This window comes from Muscardinus avellanarius (assembly GCF_963383645.1).
Source record: "Muscardinus avellanarius genome assembly, chromosome: 13".
NCBI classification, from domain to species: domain Eukaryota; kingdom Metazoa; phylum Chordata; class Mammalia; order Rodentia; family Gliridae; genus Muscardinus; species Muscardinus avellanarius.
This window is the reverse complement of record NC_137799.1, coordinates 1,158,057-1,175,493: the sequence shown is the minus strand read 5'-3', so window position 1 is coordinate 1,175,493 and position 17,437 is coordinate 1,158,057. Positions and strand designations below refer to the sequence as shown.

General features: G+C 65.6%; 3 protein-coding genes across 5 annotated transcripts; 2 read left to right on the top strand and 1 right to left on the bottom strand.

The window, feature by feature from the left end:
• Positions 1-1,493: 1,493 nt before the first annotated feature.
• On the top strand, positions 1,494-2,524 carry PHPT1 (phosphohistidine phosphatase 1; the record flags this gene model as incomplete). Its single annotated transcript, XM_080708672.1, has 3 exons — positions 1,494-1,641; positions 1,959-2,083; positions 2,432-2,524. The coding sequence occupies 3 exons, from the start codon at positions 1,494-1,496 to the stop codon at positions 2,522-2,524; spliced, it is 366 nt and encodes a 121-aa protein (XP_080564798.1).
• A 2,051-nt stretch (positions 2,525-4,575) lies between these two features.
• MAMDC4 (MAM domain containing 4) lies at positions 4,576-12,393 on the top strand (the record flags this gene model as incomplete). Its single annotated transcript, XM_080709469.1, has 30 exons — positions 4,576-4,580; positions 4,700-4,752; positions 4,964-5,212; positions 5,276-5,449; positions 5,625-5,750; positions 5,918-6,048; positions 6,129-6,213; positions 6,351-6,476; positions 6,871-7,008; positions 7,108-7,196; positions 7,283-7,456; positions 7,673-7,757; positions 7,834-8,022; positions 8,106-8,234; positions 8,338-8,469; positions 8,559-8,683; positions 8,759-8,870; positions 9,057-9,173; positions 9,251-9,385; positions 9,514-9,650; positions 9,720-9,939; positions 10,004-10,141; positions 10,229-10,347; positions 10,449-10,539; positions 10,677-10,817; positions 10,959-11,093; positions 11,212-11,339; positions 11,405-11,513; positions 11,999-12,177; positions 12,295-12,393. The coding sequence occupies 30 exons, from the start codon at positions 4,576-4,578 to the stop codon at positions 12,391-12,393; spliced, it is 3,870 nt and encodes a 1,289-aa protein (XP_080565595.1).
• Positions 12,394-13,551: 1,158 nt separating this feature from the next.
• Positions 13,552-16,971, bottom strand: EDF1 (endothelial differentiation related factor 1; the record flags this gene model as incomplete). Of its 3 annotated transcripts, none has more annotated exons than XM_080708613.1 (5): positions 13,552-13,667; positions 13,884-13,977; positions 14,208-14,368; positions 14,699-14,750; positions 16,894-16,971. In XM_080708613.1, the coding sequence occupies 5 exons, from the start codon at positions 16,969-16,971 to the stop codon at positions 13,606-13,608; spliced, it is 447 nt and encodes a 148-aa protein (XP_080564739.1). In that variant the 3' UTR covers positions 13,552-13,605. The 3 variants fall into 3 exon arrangements, with proteins under 3 accessions (XP_080564739.1, XP_080564740.1, XP_080564741.1); XM_080708614.1 differs by having other exon boundaries at positions 14,262-14,368; XM_080708615.1 differs by having other exon boundaries at positions 14,271-14,368.
• Between the last annotated feature and the right edge of the window lie 466 nt (positions 16,972-17,437).

The following is a 17,437-nucleotide window of genomic DNA, read 5'->3' as shown; positions in this document are numbered from 1 at the left end:
AGAGTGGTCATGTTAAGCACGCCTCCCCCCACCCATCTCCTGTGTCCGGGATGCCTTCCGCTCAGAGGCCTTTCTCCGTGGAGGATACACCCTGGCTAGCCCCCGAGTCCCAAGTGAGAAGCCCACCGGGGCGTCCAGGCAGGGCAGTGGCGCAGGGCCCCGGGCGAGGCCCAGAGCTGGCAGAGGTGCACGCCGCCCGTGGGCCCTTCACCTCCGGCCTTCCTGGTCTGGGCCCTGCAAGACACCCCCAGGTCTTCAGGCCTAGGCGCAAGCCACCCCGCCAGAGGGGGGCCTGAATGGGGACGTCAGACGAGGTGCCGGCCCTCATCAGGCTGGGTGGGGTGGAGGCGCCCTTCCACACCCAGCTGGACCCTAACCCCGTGCCAGGGCAGAAGGGGGCGGGGCGTGTAAATGCACGGCCCAGTCTCCCAGGGAACACAGAAATGTGAGTCGAGGGCGGACCCGCGCCAAGGTCCTACCGGAGGCGGCACCTGCCCGGTGGTCTAGGAAGGGCCCAGGAGCAGGGGGCGTGGGCGGGAGCGGGCGAGGTCCGCCCAGGGTCACCTTCCATTGCTCAGGTCCCAGCGCACTGGCCCCGGCTGCACCCCTGGCCTGGCTCGCGGGGGGAGCGCACGCTAGGGCAGCCCTGGGCCAGGTGCCCTACCCACCCCACTCCTCCGGGCGCCGCGGCCCGCGCCCAGGGCTCCGAGGAGGGTCGCGTGAGGGGGGCGAGGTGCTACGCAGGGACCGCCCCGGAGCTCCTGGCCTCGGCGTAGGCAGGTGACGGGGCGTGGAGAGCGGGAAGCCGAGCCTCGCCCCCGCCCGCGTCCCCGATCTGTGCCTACGCCCACAGCTCGCCCGCGCCCCGCCTCGGCCCACGAGCTCGCACCGGCCCCGCGCCCCGCTTGCCGCCGCGCCCCCGCCCCGGGCCTCCGCGATCGGGCCGCAGGAATGCCCCGGGGCCGGAATCCTTCCCAGAGGGCGAGTGCTTTCAAACCAAGTAAAACACATTTGAATGTAGCCGCTGCTGCCTCTTTGAGGGTCGGGAGGGAGCCCCTGGGACGCGGAGGTGGGGCTCGGAGGAGGCCCTCGGGGACGGGCAGGGCGAGGAGGGAGACCCAGGGGGCGTGGGGGGGAGAGGGAGGCCCTCGAACGTGGAGGCGCGGGCCGGAGCGCGTCCCCACGGCCTCCTCCCCGCCCCTCCAGCGGTGCCGGCTCCGGATCTCAGCGGAAAGAACCTTTCTCGTCTGCCGCGCGTAATCAAGGCACTACCGGTGCTCCAGGCCACCGTCCCTTTAGGCGAGGCTAGGCTGCAAGGAGCTGTCCTGCGATTGGTCAGTCCACACTTCAAGTGCGGTGCAATTGGCTGAGACTCTGGGCCTCCGGCAGTATTCCCAGACGGGATTGGCTGGAGCATCCCAGAGCCCGCCTCCCGCACAGCCGCTGTCGGGTGGGAAGGGGCCGCGGAACGAGGGGCCTGGCACTCGGGGAACATGGCGGCGGCGGACTTCGGTCAGATTCCCGATGTGGACATCGACCCGGACGGCGTCTTCAAGTATGTGCTAGTTCGAGTCCACTCGGCGCAGCCCAGCGGGGAGTGCAAGGAAATCGTGCGCGGCTACAAGTGGGCCGAGTACCACGGTGAGGACGGGGCCGGGTGGGCGGGGCCTGGCGGCGGGCGGGGCGGGGCCGGGTGGGCGGGGCCTGGCGACGGACGGGGCGGGGCCGGGTGGGCGGCATCCGCACGCGCGCGGCGGCGGGCCGGGGGAGGTGGGGTGCCCGGCCGACCCCGGCCCGCCCAGGCCTCCCTGCATCCCCGCGCTCCTGGGAGGGCTTCTTCTCCAGTGCGGAGGGGGGGCTGCTTAGAATTAGGGCTTCGGCCTCCTGCACGGCGGGGTGCGCACGCCGGGGCTCCCCGGGCACGGGGCACAGTCCTGAGGCCGCCCTCCCCACCCTAGCGGACATTTATGACAAAGTGTCGGGCGAACTGCAGAAGAAGGGCTATGACTGCGAGTGCCTGGGTGGCGGGCGCATCTCCCACCAGAGCCAGGACAAGAAGATCCACGTGTACGGCTACTCCATGGTGAGCCCCAGCGCAGGGAGGACGGCCGGTCCTCATTTAGCCTGGGAACTGGCTCCGGCCCCTCCCTGCGCCTGCCCTGCCTCCCAGGCCACCTGGATTCTCCTAGTCTGGGCTGCAGCACCTCTCGGGGGCATGTGGCACCCGGGCTGGGAGGGAGGCCCTCTGCCTTGGGGCTGCGCCCTCTCCTGTACCCAGAGGCCTTGCTCTTGGGGCCCAGGCCCTTGGGCAGCCAGTGCTTGGGTCTGGCGGCCCACAGGCTTGCAGTGGCGCTCACAGCTGGGCCAGGCCTCATTGCTGGGTGGGTTCCCAGAGCCGAGGGCCAGGCTGAGCTAGTGGTCATCTCTCCAGGGTTATGGTCGTGCCCAGCACTCTGTCTCAACTGAGAAGATCAAAGCCAAGTATCCCGACTATGAGGTCACCTGGGCGGACGATGGCTACTGAGGCCTGGCCCCTAGCAGCTACATGAGCACTCTGCTCTTGCTGGACTCCTCCTGGGTGCTGGCCCAGCTCCTCCTCCTGCACTCTCAGGCAGCGTGCCACCCTGCTCCTCAGAAGCCGGACCAGCTGGCCCACAGGAATTAAAAGCACCAGTGTGCCTGCGGGTCCCTGTGTCTTGACTTCCTTACCCCCGGATCACCACCTGATTTGCCACTTGCCTTGGCAGGCCCCAGGGAGTGGAAGCGCTCAGCCTCTTGGGGCGTGATAAGGGGGCCCCTGGGGTACCACCATTTATGGCCTGATTGCTCCTTCACTCAGCTGCTATCCCCAAGGACATCTGGGAGGAGGCCCCACAAGGCCTTGCGCAAGTAGCCAGTGCCGGGTCCCTTGTGGCTAGCCGAGGCCTGGGGCACCGTAGCACCCCCCTTCCCACAGCTCATCCCAGGGTTCCTGGTGGGGGAGGGGGCAGTGATCACTGCTGGCCAGCTGTAGTCGGTATCGCTGTGAGTCTGGGCCTGAGTTCCAGCCAATGACACACGGACATGACCCCTCCAGTACTGGGTCCTATGACCACACACCGACCACTGTGTCCTGTTCACGAATGGGAGACCAGGGCTTCCGACATCGAGGGCCCCCTCTCCCTGGGCCCTCCTGCACCCACCTCCCGGGGGGGGGGGGCAAGCCGGGCCCTGCTCGGACTCCCACACACGCAGTGTATGCGGTGAGCGTGACATGGACGGGGCTGGCAGTCCTGGCACCAGGGCAGACTTTGTTGGCTGAGGCCGCCTCTCCAGGCGGGTGCTGTTGAGAGCAGGCTTTACAGACCAGCAGAGGAGCCTCAGGTTACGGTGTGCCACAGCGGGCCCCACTGCCTGGGCATTCCTCCTGCCCTGCTGTGGCTTGCTTCCTAGAGAACCAGCCGTTTCTGGGCTCTCTGGGACCTGGCTTTTTGCTGACCACCCCAGCTTGTGGCTGCTCAGGACCGTTTGGGGCTTTTTTGTTTTGAGATAGTTTCACTCTTTTGCCCAGACTGGCCTCAAATTGAGATCCTCCCCCCTCAGCCTACCAAGTAGCTGGAATTATAAGTGCACATCACTACTGGGCATGTGGTGCAAACTTGAAACTTCCTCAGTCCTTGGGAAGCAGGAGGGTCACAGATTTGAAACGAGCCTCAGCAACTCAGTCCCTGTTTCCACATAAAAAATAGCCGTGACAGAGGAGGATCGCAGTTCTCGGACAGCCTCAGCTACTTAGTGAGGCTCTTCACAACTGCGTGACACCTGTTTCAAAAAATAAGAAGACTTCCAGGCATGGTGCCGCAGGCTTGTCATCCCAGCATTCGGGAGGCTGACAGGAGGATCGTGGTTCACAGACAGCCTCAGCTACTTAGTGAGGCCCTCTGCAACCTAGTGAGACCGTGTTTCAAAGTAAAAATTAGGGCAGGGGTGTAGTTCGGAGGTGGAATGCCCCTGGGTTCCATCCCCAAACCCTCAAAAAATAAAAAGACTAAGAAATAGGGCTAAGGGTGTAGCTCAGAGATACAATGCCCCTGGGTTCCATCCCCAGTACCACAAATAATAATAAATAATAATAATAATAATAATAAATAAAAAAATAAAAGACCCTGGGAGTGTAGCTCAGAGGGAGCATGCCTCTGGATCCCATCCCCATCACCACACAGACAGTACCCAGCTCAGGCCAGTTTGAAGGGGAGTAACTGATGGGGGGTCCTCGGCCTGAGTTTCAAGTAGTGCCGGAGGGAGACCGGCACTCCAGCGGTCTGGGACAAGGCTGGTCCCCGAGGCCAAGAGAACAGGTCAGGCTCCTGTGCACAGCTGCTTGACCGCCTCGGCCTGCACCAGGGTGGGCCCAGAGGCCCAGGAGCCCTGCGTGGGATGCCCTGGCCCCTCCCGGTTCCAGAGGGAGCCTCCGCAGGGCAGGGCCGAGCAGGTGCACAGGATGGCTGAGGCCTGACCTTTGTTCAAGCAGCTGACCCGGGGCTGGGGTAGGGGCCTCCTGGGGCACTTTTATAGCTGGGTGTTTGGTATGTCATCATGCGGTGGGACCCAGCTGAGGGACTAGGGGCACAAAAGAGGCCAAGCCTCCTCCAGTTCCAGCTGCAGGGTCACTGCAGCCTGATACCTGGACACAGCGCCCAGCGGGTCTCTCTCCCTCCAGCCTGGTCATGCACCTGCCCAGCCACCTCCTGCCGGCCCTGTTCCTGGCTGTGGGTGAGTCACCAGTCTCAGAATGCCAGTGGTGGGTGCTGGAGCTGATGCCAGAGCCCCCTGGAAAAGAAGGGGGTATCCAGGACAAGTACCCCCGGGGGCCAGGGATTGCTCTCCCTGCCTGGAGAGGAGGCCCAGGGGCAGGTCAGAGGTGGGCATGTAGCAGCGCCCTTGGCCTCTGGGTCCCATTGCCCTCCCTGCTGCACCTCACGAGGGAGCCACAAAGTCGGTGGCCAGTGTCCTAGGCTGCTCGGGTCAGAGGGACAAAGCTGCCAGAGAGGAGACCAGCTGGTCCTGGGCAAAGCAGGATGGCCAGCGCCCTGCCACTGCCCACCGGCTGCCACTCTGCCAGCAGCGCAGCCCCTGGGCGGGGCCGGGCTTCCTGACCACTGCGGGAGCCCCCGTGAGGCCACCTGCGACTTCGTGTGTGACTGCTGGGACTGCTCGGACGAGGCCCAGTGCGGTAAGCTGGGCCTAGGCAGGGTGGGCCAGTGCCAGGCAGACAGCTGACCACCCGCTCTCTCAGGTCACCATGGGGCTGCGCCCACCCCAGGCGCCCCCTTCACCTGCGACTTTGAGCAGGATTCTTGTGGCTGGCAGGACATCAGCACCTCAGGCTACAGCTGGCTCCGAGACCGGGCGGGGGCAGTACTGGAGGGTCCCAGGCCTCTCTCTGACCACACACTGGGCACCGACCTGGGTGAGGCCCCACAAGGCTCCGCGCGCCCGCCCATCCCTGGGCCCCCTGGGTGAGGCCCCGCAAGGCTCCGCGCGCCCGCCCATCCCCAGGCTCCCTGAGTGAGGTCCCGCGCGCCCACCCATCCCCAGCCCCTCTTGGCTTCCTGCTGGTCTCCTGACCTCTGTCCCTGGGTTAGGCTGGTACATGGCTGTGGGCACCCACCGTGGGAAGGAGGCGTCCACTGCGGCCCTGCGCTCCCCTGTCCTGCGTGAGGCGGCCGCCACCTGCGAGCTGAGGCTCTGGTACCACACGGCCTCTGGAGGTGCATGCCCAGAACCCCCAGGGCAGGGCTGGGCAGCTCTGGGGAGAGCTGGGAAAGGAGTGGCGGGCAGCTGCCGAGACCAACGTGCCCCAAAGGAGGGCTGGAGTGCAGGTGGCAGCTCGGGGCACTGCAGGCTGCAGCTACCCCAGAACCCCCATGTGCTGCAGATGTTGCTGAGCTGCGGTTGGAGCTGACGCATGGTGCAGAAACATTGACCCTGTGGCGAAGCTTAGGCCCCTGGGGTCCCAGCTGGCGGGAGCTGGCGGTGGCCACCGGACGCATCCGGGGTGACTTCCGAGTAAGCTGGGGTGCTCTGGCTAGCTGGAAACAGCAGGGAGGCCTGGGCCCTGAGGTGCTAAGGACCCCTGCTCTCTCCAGGTGACCCTTGCTGCTACCAGAAACGCCACCCACCGGGGTGCCGTGGCCCTGGATGACGTGGAGTTCTGGGACTGCGGGCTGCCCGGTAAGGCCCCTGGTCACCAGGTCCCAGCCCCGGTGAAGGGGCTGGGGTCCCAGGGGCCTCTGACCTCTCCCCTGCTCAGACCTCTTGGGCCTTCCCCAGCTGCTCCCTCACTCTGGGGTCTTGGGGCCCTCCCCCAGCCCCTCAGGCCTCCTGCCCCCTGGGGCACCACCGCTGCCAGAACGCGGCCTGCGTGGAACCCCACCAGCTGTGTGACGGGGAGGACGACTGTGGGGACGGCTCTGATGAGGACCCGCTCGCCTGTAGTGAGACCGGGGCCCAGGGCTGGGCTGGGCTGGGCTGCGGGACCTGACCTCCAGAGCACTTCAAACACCAGCTGGGAGCCAGGCGTGGGGGCGCACGCTTGTAATCCCCACGCTTGGGAGGCTGAGACAGGAGGATCACGCAGGTTCAAAGCCAGCCTCAGCTACTTAGTGAGACCCTGTTAACAAATAAAATATAAAATGGGTCTGGGAGTATAGCCCGGAGGTAGAAAGCCTCTGAGTTCTACCCCCAGTACCACCAAAAAAAAAAAAAAGAACACGGGCTGTGCCTAGCTCTAGACGTTCTGGGGGTGCAGTAGCCAGAGTGCCCTGGAGCTGGGGCCACATGGCTGCTGGAGCCCTGCTCAGCAGCTCTGATGCTGCCCGCCCATCATAGGCCACCACACGGCCACCAACTTTGAGACAGGCCTGGGCTTGTGGAACCACTCAGGGGGCTGGACTCGGAACCACAGCGCCGGCGGCTCCGAGGAGCCCGCCTGGCCCCACCGGGACCACAGCCAGAACAGCGCCCAGGGTGAGACGCACAGGGGACCGCCGCCCCGGCCCGCCGGCCATCCCCGGCCCGCCATCCCACAGCCCAGCAGCACTGGCCCACACCCAGCCCCTCCCCCAGGCTCCTTCCTGGTGTCCACAGCCAAGCCTGGAGTGCTGGCTGTCCTCTCCAGCCCCACCTTCCAAGCCACGGGCTCCCAGGACTGCTCGGTGAGACGGGTGAAGGGACAACGGTCGCCTGTCCCTCCTGGCCGGCCACCGCTCGAGGCCCCTGACCCACTCAAGCTCCCTTCCAGCTGGTCTTCTATTACTACCTGCACGGGGCTGCGGCGGGCTGCCTCCAGCTGCTCCTGCAGATGCAGGGGCCCGGCGCCCCCCAGGATCCTGTGCTGCTGCGGAGGCGCCGCGGGGAGCTGGGAGCAGCCTGGGTCCGGGACAGGGTTGACATCCAGAGTGCACACCCCTTCCGGGTGAGGCCGGCTGGGCGAGGCGAGGGGATGGGAGGGGTGGGATCGAGCTGGGTCGAGAGCCTCCTAGGGGAGGGGACCCTGGGCTCCAAGACAGCCCACCTGAGACACCCTTGAGGGGAGGCTGGCAAGGCACCCAGCAACTGAGAAGGTGTGGGCAGTGGGCGGCAGGTGCAGATGCAGGAAAGGCAGAGGTGCCCCTGAGCGTCCCGCCCTCAGGTCCTCCTGGCTGGGGAGACGGGTCCTGGAGGCGTGGTGGCCCTGGACGACCTCATCCTGTCCAACTACTGCAGAATAGCACCAGGTGACCTGCCCTCGCCCCCACCTGCCCAGGAAAAGCACAGTGCCCCCCACCACCTGACCTCAGTCCTGCCCCACAGAGAGCTCTGCTTTGCAGCCACCGCTCCCTGTGGCCTGGGCTCCGGCCCCCCGGCCCCAGCTGTCCAGCCTGCCACCCGCAGATGCCTGTGAGCTGGGACACCTCTCCTGTGGGGACCTGTGCGTGCCCCCAGAGCAGCTGTGTGACTTCCGGCAGCAGTGTGCGGGGGGCGAGGATGAGCAGGCGTGTGGTGAGTGTGGGCGACACCTAGATCGCCCCTGGGGGAGCTGGGAAGGAGGCCTTGGACGGCCCTTCAGCACCGCCGCCTTGCAGGCGCCACGGACTTCGAGACTGGCATGGCGGGGGGCTGGGAAGATGCCAGCGTGGGGTGGCTGCAGTGGCAGCGGGTGGCAGCCCAGGAGAGCATCGGGCCTGGAAGGGGTGCCAGCACAGCTACTGCAGGTGAGGCCCACGGCGTGCCCACGGGGCCTTCTGAGCAGGGGCCCTGAGCAGTGGAGGGCGGCTCCTGCAGCAGCAGAGCTCTGAGTGCCTCACTCTCCCCCAGGGCACTTCCTGTCTCTGCAGAGGGCCTGGGGACAGCAGAAGCGTGAGGCCCGGGCCCTCACCCCAGCCCTGGGCCCCTCGGGCCCCCGCTGTCAGCTGCACATGGCTTACTATTTCCACAGTCAGCCACGAGGTAGCGCCCAACCCAGCCCCCGCCCAGCCCGGTGCACCCTGCATGGGGAGGGCTCCTGGGAAGGTCCACCACGGCGACTCCCCGGCCAGGCTTCCTGGCGCTGGCGGTGGTGGAGAGCGGCTCCCGGGAGCTGGTGTGGCAGGCCCGGAGCAGCAGCACCAGGGGCTGGACAGTGGACAAGGTCCTCCTGGGAGCGCGCCGCCGGCCCTTCAGGGTGAGGACGGTGACCCGGGACAAGGGACCACCCAGAACCTGCCCTGACTTACAGCTGCCTCCCTGTCCCCTTAAGCTGGAGTTTGTCGGTCTGGTGGACTTGGATGGCCCTGGCCAGCAGGGGGCTGGGGTGGACAACGTGACCCTACAGGACTGCAGCCCCACAGTGACCACCGAGGAAGACAGAGGTCCCTCCTTTGCCCTCCCGTCCCGCCTCCTGCCACTCCCACAAGGCCCCTCCTCCTCAGTTCCCACCCCCACCTCCATCTCTTCCTGGATGCCACCAAGCCTACCTGAGGGTCCTTAGGAGCCTCCACCTGCTCAGGGATCTGGCAGGTGGCTGGGGTGCTGACCCGGCCCTGCCCCACCTCCAGAGGTCTCCTGTAACTTTGAGCGGGACACCTGCGGCTGGCACCCAGCCCACCTCACAGACACCCACTGGCACCGGGTTAAGAGCCATGGCCCTGGGTATGACCATACCACCGGCCAAGGTAGGGGGCACTCAGCATGGGGGGGCCCTCAGACCTGGTGGGTCACCCCTGCAGCCCAGCCTTGTGTCCACCTGCAGGCTTTTTCATGCTTCTGGACCCCACGGACCCCCCTGCCCGTGGCCCAGGTGCTCACCTGCTCACGGGGCCCCAGACACCGGCAGCCCCCCAGGAGTGCCTCAGCTTCTGGTACCACCTATATGGGCCCCAAATCGGTGAGAGCCTTGGAGTGGACAGGGCCTCCAAAGATGCCAGGGGCGTCCAAGATGTATTTGGTGTCCACTGGAGCCTGGGGGTCAGGAGTTAGGGCTGGTCCTCTCTAACGCCCCCCGTCCCCCTGCAGGGACCCTGCGCCTGACCTTGAGAAGGGCCGGTGAGGAAGACGTGCAGCTGTGGTCTCGGTCAGGCACGCACGGGAACCATTGGCACCAGGCCTGGGCCACCCTCCACCACCAGCTGGAGCCCAGCACCAAGTACCAGGTGAGCCTGGCACCAGACAGAGGGGTGTGGGGCAGGCTCAGCCGGCTGACCTCCTCTGTCTGGACCTAGCTGTTGTTCGAGGGCCTTCGGGACGGGTACCATGGCACCATGGGCCTGGACGATGTGGCTGTGCGGCCCGGCCCCTGCTGGGCCCCAAGGCACTGCTCCTTTGAGGACTCGACCTGTGGTTTCTCCACCGGAGGGCAGGGCCTGTGGCGGCGCCAAGCCAATGCCTCGGGCCCTGGCGCCTGGGGCCCCTGGACAGACCACAACACAGAAACGGCCCAAGGTACTGGGTCTGGGGGTGGGGATGCAGGGCCAGCCAGGGCAGGCAGGCTGACACTGCTTCCCAGGACACTACATGGTGGTGGACACGAGCCCAGACGCACTGCCCCGCGGCCACGTGGCCTCCCTGACCTCAGAGCAGCACCCGCCCCTGGCCCAGCCCGCCTGCTTGGCCTTTTGGTACCAGCTGAGCCTCCGCAACCCAGGTGAGGAGCTGCGGGGCCCTATGTGGGCCGGGAGCTGAGTGGGCCCTGCCCACTGCTGCTGACCTGGGCTGGCCCTTGGCACGGCAGGCACCCTGCGGGTCCACGTGGAGGAAGGCAGGAGGCGCCAGGTGCTGAGTGTCGGGGGCCACGGTGGGCTGGCCTGGCGCCTGGGCAGCGTGGACGTGCAGGCAGAGCAGGCGTGGAGGGTGAGAGCCGCACCAGGGCGGGTGGGGTGCACCAGGGCGGCTTTCCCCCACTTTGTGGGCTGCCCCACCCCGGTCGCAGAATGCCCAGCCTGCACCTGCAGGTGGTGTTCGAGGCCGTAGCTGCAGGCGAGGAGCACTCCTACATGGCGCTGGACGATCTTTCCCTCCTAGACGGGCCCTGCCCTCCGCCAGGTCAGAGCCTTGCTGTAGCCTATGGGTGGAGCCAGGCCCCTGCCATGCAGGCCCCACGTGGACACCTGACTCCGCCCCCAGGGGTGGTGTCCCTGGGCGCAGGCAGGGGCAGCTCCACTCACTGCCGGCCCCCACAGGGTCCTGTGACTTTGAATCTGGCATGTGTGGCTGGAGCCACCTGGCCTGGCCTGGCGGGTACAGCTGGGACTGGAGCGGAGGAGCCACACCCTCCCGCTACTCCCTCCCCCCTGCAGACCACACCCGGGGCACCGGGGCAGGTGCGCACAGCTGGTCGGGGCTTGGCTGGGGAGGCAGCCCTGGGCCGCTGTGCAGGGCCAGCCCCCCCACCCCCGCAGTTCCCCCTGGGTCCTGGCTGCAGACGGCTTGGGGATGACTTGGCCCCGCCTCCTCCTTTCCAGGCCACTTTGCCTTCTTTGAAACTGGTGTGCTGGGTTCTGGGGGCCCGGCGGCCTGGCTACGCAGTGAGCCCTTGCCGGCCACGGAGGCCTCCTGCCTGCGCTTCTGGTACCTCATGGGCTTCCCTGAGCACTCCTGTGAGTTGGGTCGGGCCTGCGGGGGCCTGGGCGCGGGATGGGAGGGACAGAGGAGGGGGTCAACCCATAGAGCAGGCCAGGTTCCCTGAGCCTGACCCGCCCTGGCCCCTGCTCCTAGACAAGGGCGAGCTGAGGGTGCTTGTGAGCAGTGCCCGGGGCCAGCTGGCCGTGTGGAGCCAGGGCGGGCGTCTTCGGCACCAGTGGCTGGAGGCCCAGCTGGAGGTGGCCAGCACCCAGGAGTTCCAGGTGAGCAAGTGCCTCGGGTGGCGCCCTCCCCCTCCCGCTCTCCTAGCCTTTCCCTTCTCTGTCAGATCGTGTTTGAAGCCACTCTGGGAGGTCAGCCAGCTCTGGGACCCATCGCCCTGGACGACGTGGAGTACCTGGTAGGGCAGCGTTGCCCACAGCCTGCACCCGGCCAGGGTGAGCACCGCTCCAAGGAGCGTCTAGTGCTTTCAGCGCACTGCATGTGGCCCAGGCCAGGCCATGTCCCCACTCTGCCCCACTGCACTGGGGCCACCAGGGCCGGGGTGTCCAGGGGAAGCTGCCTCAGGGCCCTCCCCAGACCTAGCCAGCCTGGCTGTGGGCTCTGCATGCCCCATGCCCATTCTGTGGCAGGGCCAACCCTGGAGGAGCCGCCAGGGCAGGCAGGCTAGTCAGGCCTGTGCTTGGCACAGCTCCGGCTTTGGGAGGAAGGGCAGATCCAGCCTGGGACCATGGCCAGTCTCAGCCTTGTGTAGACAGGACCAACATCCTCCGCTCTGCAGAGGGTGAACCCTGGCCAACAGGACTGGGGGGCCGGCAGCCCCAGGCTCCCCCTCAATCTTAAGCACTGGGGCTGGAGCCTAACACCAGGGCAGGGGCTTGAGGAGGCTTGAATGGGGCTCATGTGCCCTCTGGGACTGCAGGGCACATGGCAGCGCCCACGCTGGTACCATCCGCGGTCGGCGGGGCCCTCCTCTTCCTCGTGCTCCTGGTACTGCTGGGACTTGGGGGACGGCACTGGCTGAAGGGAGGTTGCCCCTTCCAGAGCAACAGGGCCACAGACACAGCAGCCCCCGGCTTTGATAACGTCCTCTTCAACACGGTAGGAACCCTGTTGTGGAGTGGGAGGGCCTCCCTCACTGATTAAGGAGACCGAGGGGAGGAGCTGGCCTCAGGACTTCAGGCCCCACCCACCCCAGCCTGCACAACCTCTCCCAAGCTCCTCCCTTCCTCTAGGATAGCATCACCTTCCCGGCCCCAGCTGCCAGCGCCCCATAGGACTCTGCAGCCAGTCTTCGGCCTGCAGCTGGACGCCTGAGGCTTGCTGCATCTCCAGGGCCCTTCCCTGTCCCGTGACTGCTGGCACAGTCGGGGGTCCCTGAACCGTGAATAAATGCCAATCCCCGTGAGGCAGCCTAGACTTCCAGGCTGTGACTACTGCCGCCGTTTTCTGGCCAGTGGTGGCCCTCGGAATCCTGACACGAGGCAGAGCCTGGGGCACAGCTGTGCAGGGGCCCCTCCTCGCTTCTCACAGCTCAGGACAGGCCTCACAGGCCAGGCAGGCACTGAGCAGCCCCACCTGCATGGAGCAGGCGCCTGGCCCCCAGTGCTGGTGACCACACCCACCGGGACGTGGCAACACGTAGCTGGCCTCCCACGTAAGCCCAGGTCTGAGCCCAGGGCTGCTGGTGGTCAAGCTGAGAACCGACGCCCCAACCAGAGCAGGCCACAGCCTTGGGACTGCAGAGAAAGGGACCTCCATGCAGGTCTGCGTCCCTTGTGAAGAGAAGCCAGCTCCTCCAGGCCGGGGGTCCTGAAGCTGCTCCTCCGCACGGGTACTGGGCCTCGGGCCTGTCCTTGGCAGGGTGTGAACGGGCGCTCCTAGGGGCCTGCCTTGGACCCCATCTGCTCCCAGGACCCCGCCCCAGGACGTGAGTGGTGGGGTCCACGTCTAGTGCCCAGGTTGACCCCCGTGAGTGGTGGGGTCCACGTCTAGTGCCGAGGTTGACCCCCGTGAGTGGTGGGGTCCACGTCTAGTGCCGGGGTTGACCCCCGTGAGTGGTGGGGTCCACGTCTAGTGCCCAGGTTGACCCCCGTGAGTGGTGGGGTCCACGTCTAGTGCCGAGGTTGACCCCCGTGAGTGGTGGGGTCCACGTCTAGTGCCCAGGTTGACCCCCGCTTGCCGTCTAGGCATGAAGGTTGCAGGGCCCAGTGCAGCTCCCCACCGGCAGGAAGGCCACGTGTCAGGGAGAGAAGGCAGCAAGGGGCACGGCTCTCCCAGGCTGCTGCTGGGCAGAGCCCACATGAGGGAGGCGCCATTCCATCCGGTCCGCAGGGGCAGGGAGAGGAAAGAGACAGGAGCCACACTTGCAAGGCTTTGCTTTGTTTGCGGCAGGCAAGGTCAAGGGGCCCCGCAGGCCGAGCCCTGCCCCGCGCGCCCTGGGGAGCCAGGGCCACGGGAGCCGCTGTCAGTGCTGGTGGCCAGAGCCAGCCGGAGCCAGCCGGACGCACTGGTTTCGAGGCTTTGTGCTCATTTCGCCCGCGGCCCCTTCTCGATGGGCTTCCCGATGTCCTTCCCCCGGAGCTTGAGGCCTGGAACGAGCCAGCAGCCTGCTGACCACTCCGCAGCTCCAGGCTGCCGCCACCCCCAGCACCAATGCCCTTCCCTGTCCCACCCTGAGCTGCCCCCCAGCTCCCCGGGCCTGCACAGTGGGGGCCCAGCGCCTCCCCATCGGCCCTGTACATGGACACGTCGAGGATTCTGTGGGCTGGCCTCAGAACGGGCCTCCGGGCCATCTCCATACTCACCGATGGCTCTCTCGATCTTCCCCAGAACCTGGTTATTGGGAATGGCCCGTCCACTCTCATAGTCCGCGATGACTTGAGGCTTTTCGTTAATTTTCTGAAGAGAAGGTGTGCCTTAGACAGGTTGGCACTGCAGAAGCCAAGTGAGGCGCCCAGGGCAGCCACCGCCTGTGCGCAGGTCCCACCCTGCACAGCCACATCCCCCGCAGCTGCTCGAACCCGGCTTCCAGGGGGCTTGAGCGTGCCGGGGCAAGGCCAAGCTAGAGGCCCGACCTGAGCCGCCAGGCGGTGAGCCTGCCCTCCCCAGCCGCAGCCGCACAGCCTCACCGTGGCCAGGTCCTTCTGCGTCAGCCCTTTGCTCTGCCGGCCCCGCTGGATCACTTGGCCCACCTCCAGGGTGACCCTGTCATGGTGCAGCTCCTCCGTCTCCCGGTCCAGCTTGGCCGTGTTCTTGGTGATGGAATGCTGCTTGTTCTGGCCAGCAGCCCCTGCAGGGGTGAGAGCAGTTAACAGGGAAGACCAGTTCAGGATGTGGCCAGACCCACAGGCTCCCCAGCCCGGGCTGACGTGGGAAGCCAGGCAGCCCCAAACTCAGACCTAGTGCTTCTGCTCCCAGAGCTCATGCTCAGCCGTGGCACTGAGCAGACTACTGATCCCTACTGGCCTTGCCACCAGAGCTGTGCTGATGAGGCGTGGCCACGGCCAGCACACCAGGGCTGGCGGCGACCGTGTCCTCGCACAGGTCCTGGGCCTGCCTGACACACCCACGCCAGAAAACCTCCACAGCACGTCCACGTGCAAACCACACGAGTACATACATTTCTTGGATGTCTCTACATCTTCTCCTCGTCTCTGAGCCGCTAAGATGGCCTAGAAAACGAGAAGAGGGTCTGGATCAAATGAGCGTCAGCGGGCCTGGCACAGTGTAGGCTGCTGCTCCCAACTAGCACGCTGCTAAGGGACTGAGGAGCTGGCACCGGTCAGGAACCGGGCTCATTAGCATGGGCGTCCTCAGCCCCGGCCTTGCTCCACATGTTCAGTTCCCAGTGAGCAGCCTCAGTCCAAAAACATTACACGGAAAATTCTAGAAATAAATGCTCCCTAAGCTTTTTTTTTAATTTTTATTTATTTATTTATGTGTATTTTGTGGTACTGGGGATGGAACCCACGGCATTCTACCTCCAAGCTACCCCCAACCTATTTTTTTATTCTTTATTTCGAAACAGGCTGTCCTTGAACTTGATCCTCCTGTCTCAGCCTTCCAAATGCTGGAATTACAAGCATGCGCCACCTCCCCCGCTGATCCCTAAGCTTTAAACTGTGTTTTTAGTAGTATAAGGAAACCCCATGCCCTCCCCACCAAATCCCACCTAGAACGTGAATCATCCCTTTGGTGCAGCCACACAACGTGCCAGTTACTCATGGAGTAGCCATCTTGGTTACCAGGTGGACCGGCACCACGGCAGCAGGGCAATGCTCAGGGAAGCGCCCTTCATGCAGGGCTTGCCACTACCCCAGTGCTCACGGTGCTCACGTGGCTCACCTCACTCCCAGGCCCTCAGGTAGGGCAAACAGGATATGAGAGACCCATCCCTGAGCTTTTAGCATAGGACGTGGTTGTGACTGCTCTACCTGCTTAGTTACTGTTAGTGTTAGTCTCTTACGGGCCTGACGACAAGGCCACCAGAGGCTGTGGAATATGTCTTCTGAAGACAAGGAGGACCAGTATATACAAAACCCTCTACAATCCAATATCCAAGCAATTGACAAACTGCTACAAAGAGAAATAGCTTGCTTTTGTAGCATAAAGAAAGTCAGGCTAGCTGGGCGTGGTGGCTTACACTGGTAATTCCAGAATTTGGGAGGCTGAGCCAGGAGGATCCAGGTTCGAGGACAGCCTCAGCTACTTAGTGAGGTCCTCTGCAACTCAGTGAGACTCGGTTCCAAAATAAAGAGTAAAAAATAGGGCTAGGGATGTCGCTTGGAGGTAGACTGCCCCTGGGTCCATCCCCAGAAGGGAAAAAAAAAAAAAAAAAAAGGTCAGGTTGATGAGTTCCTCCTAGAAATTCCTATCTGAAATAGACTTACTTCATTAAACTCTTCTGCAAAACAGAAAGGAACCCAGTGCTGGTCTGCCCTGGCTGCCTCCTAACGAGACAGATGACGCATTCCACGGAAACCCACAGTCTCCCTGGAAACACGACCAGTAACAGTGATGGGTAGGGTCTATGATCACTAGGCATTAATATGATGTATCCCGTCAAGCTTCAGGCTTCTGGGGCCATTCTAAGCATGGCACTTTCAAAGACACTTGCTAGGTGGCTCATGGGACTCCTAGCTGGCTGGTAAGTTTCCTTGAAAAGAAACGGACAGTGAATTTGGTTCTGACTGATACGCCAGGGACGGTCCTGAATGCCCACCAGCAGGGCCCCGGCTCTTCCTGGCACGCCAGGGACGGTCCTGAATGCCCACCAGCAGGGCCCCGGCTCTTCCTGGCACGCCAGGGACGGTCCTGAATGCCCACCAGCAGGGCCCCGGCTCTTCCTGGCCTGACTACACTGTGTCCAAGGTTCTGGCCAGAGGCCTGGAGGGGCTCTCAGGCCCACCAACAGGCACCGGAGGGCCGCGCCGGCCGCCGACCTGCGGCTCCGGCTCCAGCACCACCCACCTCGGCCCTCGCGGCTCAGGAGCGGTCTCACCGCCCGGGCCGCCTTGGGAGAGCTTTGGCACCACCGGGCGGGAGCGAAACTCCTCGGCGAGGGGCTGCCCTGCCAGACCCCGGTCCCACCGCCTCCAGCCCACGCCCCCGCCGGTGCTCCCACCCGCCCCGGCGCCAGGTCTTACCGTGCGCCCCGACCTCCGACCCTGGTCCCCAGCCAGGTCCACGTCCCCGGCCTCACCCCGGCCTCTCCCCGACGCGGCCCCCCGGCCCCCGCCGGCGCCCGGCCCGGCCCCGTCGCTGGCGGCAGCCCCCTCCGCGGGCCCGCCCCGCCCGCCCCGCCCGGCGCGGCACCTGCTTGGACTTGGCCTGCGCGGCCGTGGGGCCCTTCTTGCGCAGCACCGTCACGGTGTCCCAGTCGCTCTCGGCCATGGCGCGGCAGCGGGGGCGGCGCTCCGAAAGGCGGCTCCGGCGGCGGCTCGGACCGGCGCGGCGACGCGACGTCCCCTCGGCGCCTCCCCGCTTCCGGCGTGGCGCGCGGCCCCGCCCCCGGCTCCCATTGGCTCACAGCTCGAGGGGCGGGCACTTCGCGGGCCTCGGGGCCAATCCGCGCTCGGCTGGCCGGGGGCGGCTCCGGGGCGACGTCGGAGGGCGACGGCGGGGCGGCCGCTGGGGGGCGCGGGTCGCGCGGGGAGGGCGGCGCCGGGCGGGCCGGGGGCTCAGCACCACGGCGCTGGGCGGCTGCTGGCGGCCGCCGGCCGTCACGCGCCCCCGCCTGGCCGCCGCGTCCCCAGGCCGCGCTCCAGAGAGGACGCGCGGACAGGCTTTGGGGTGCCCGAGGCGTACACGACTGGGGCTCTCTGGGAAAAAGAATGTACAGCTAATTTCAGAAGTGAAC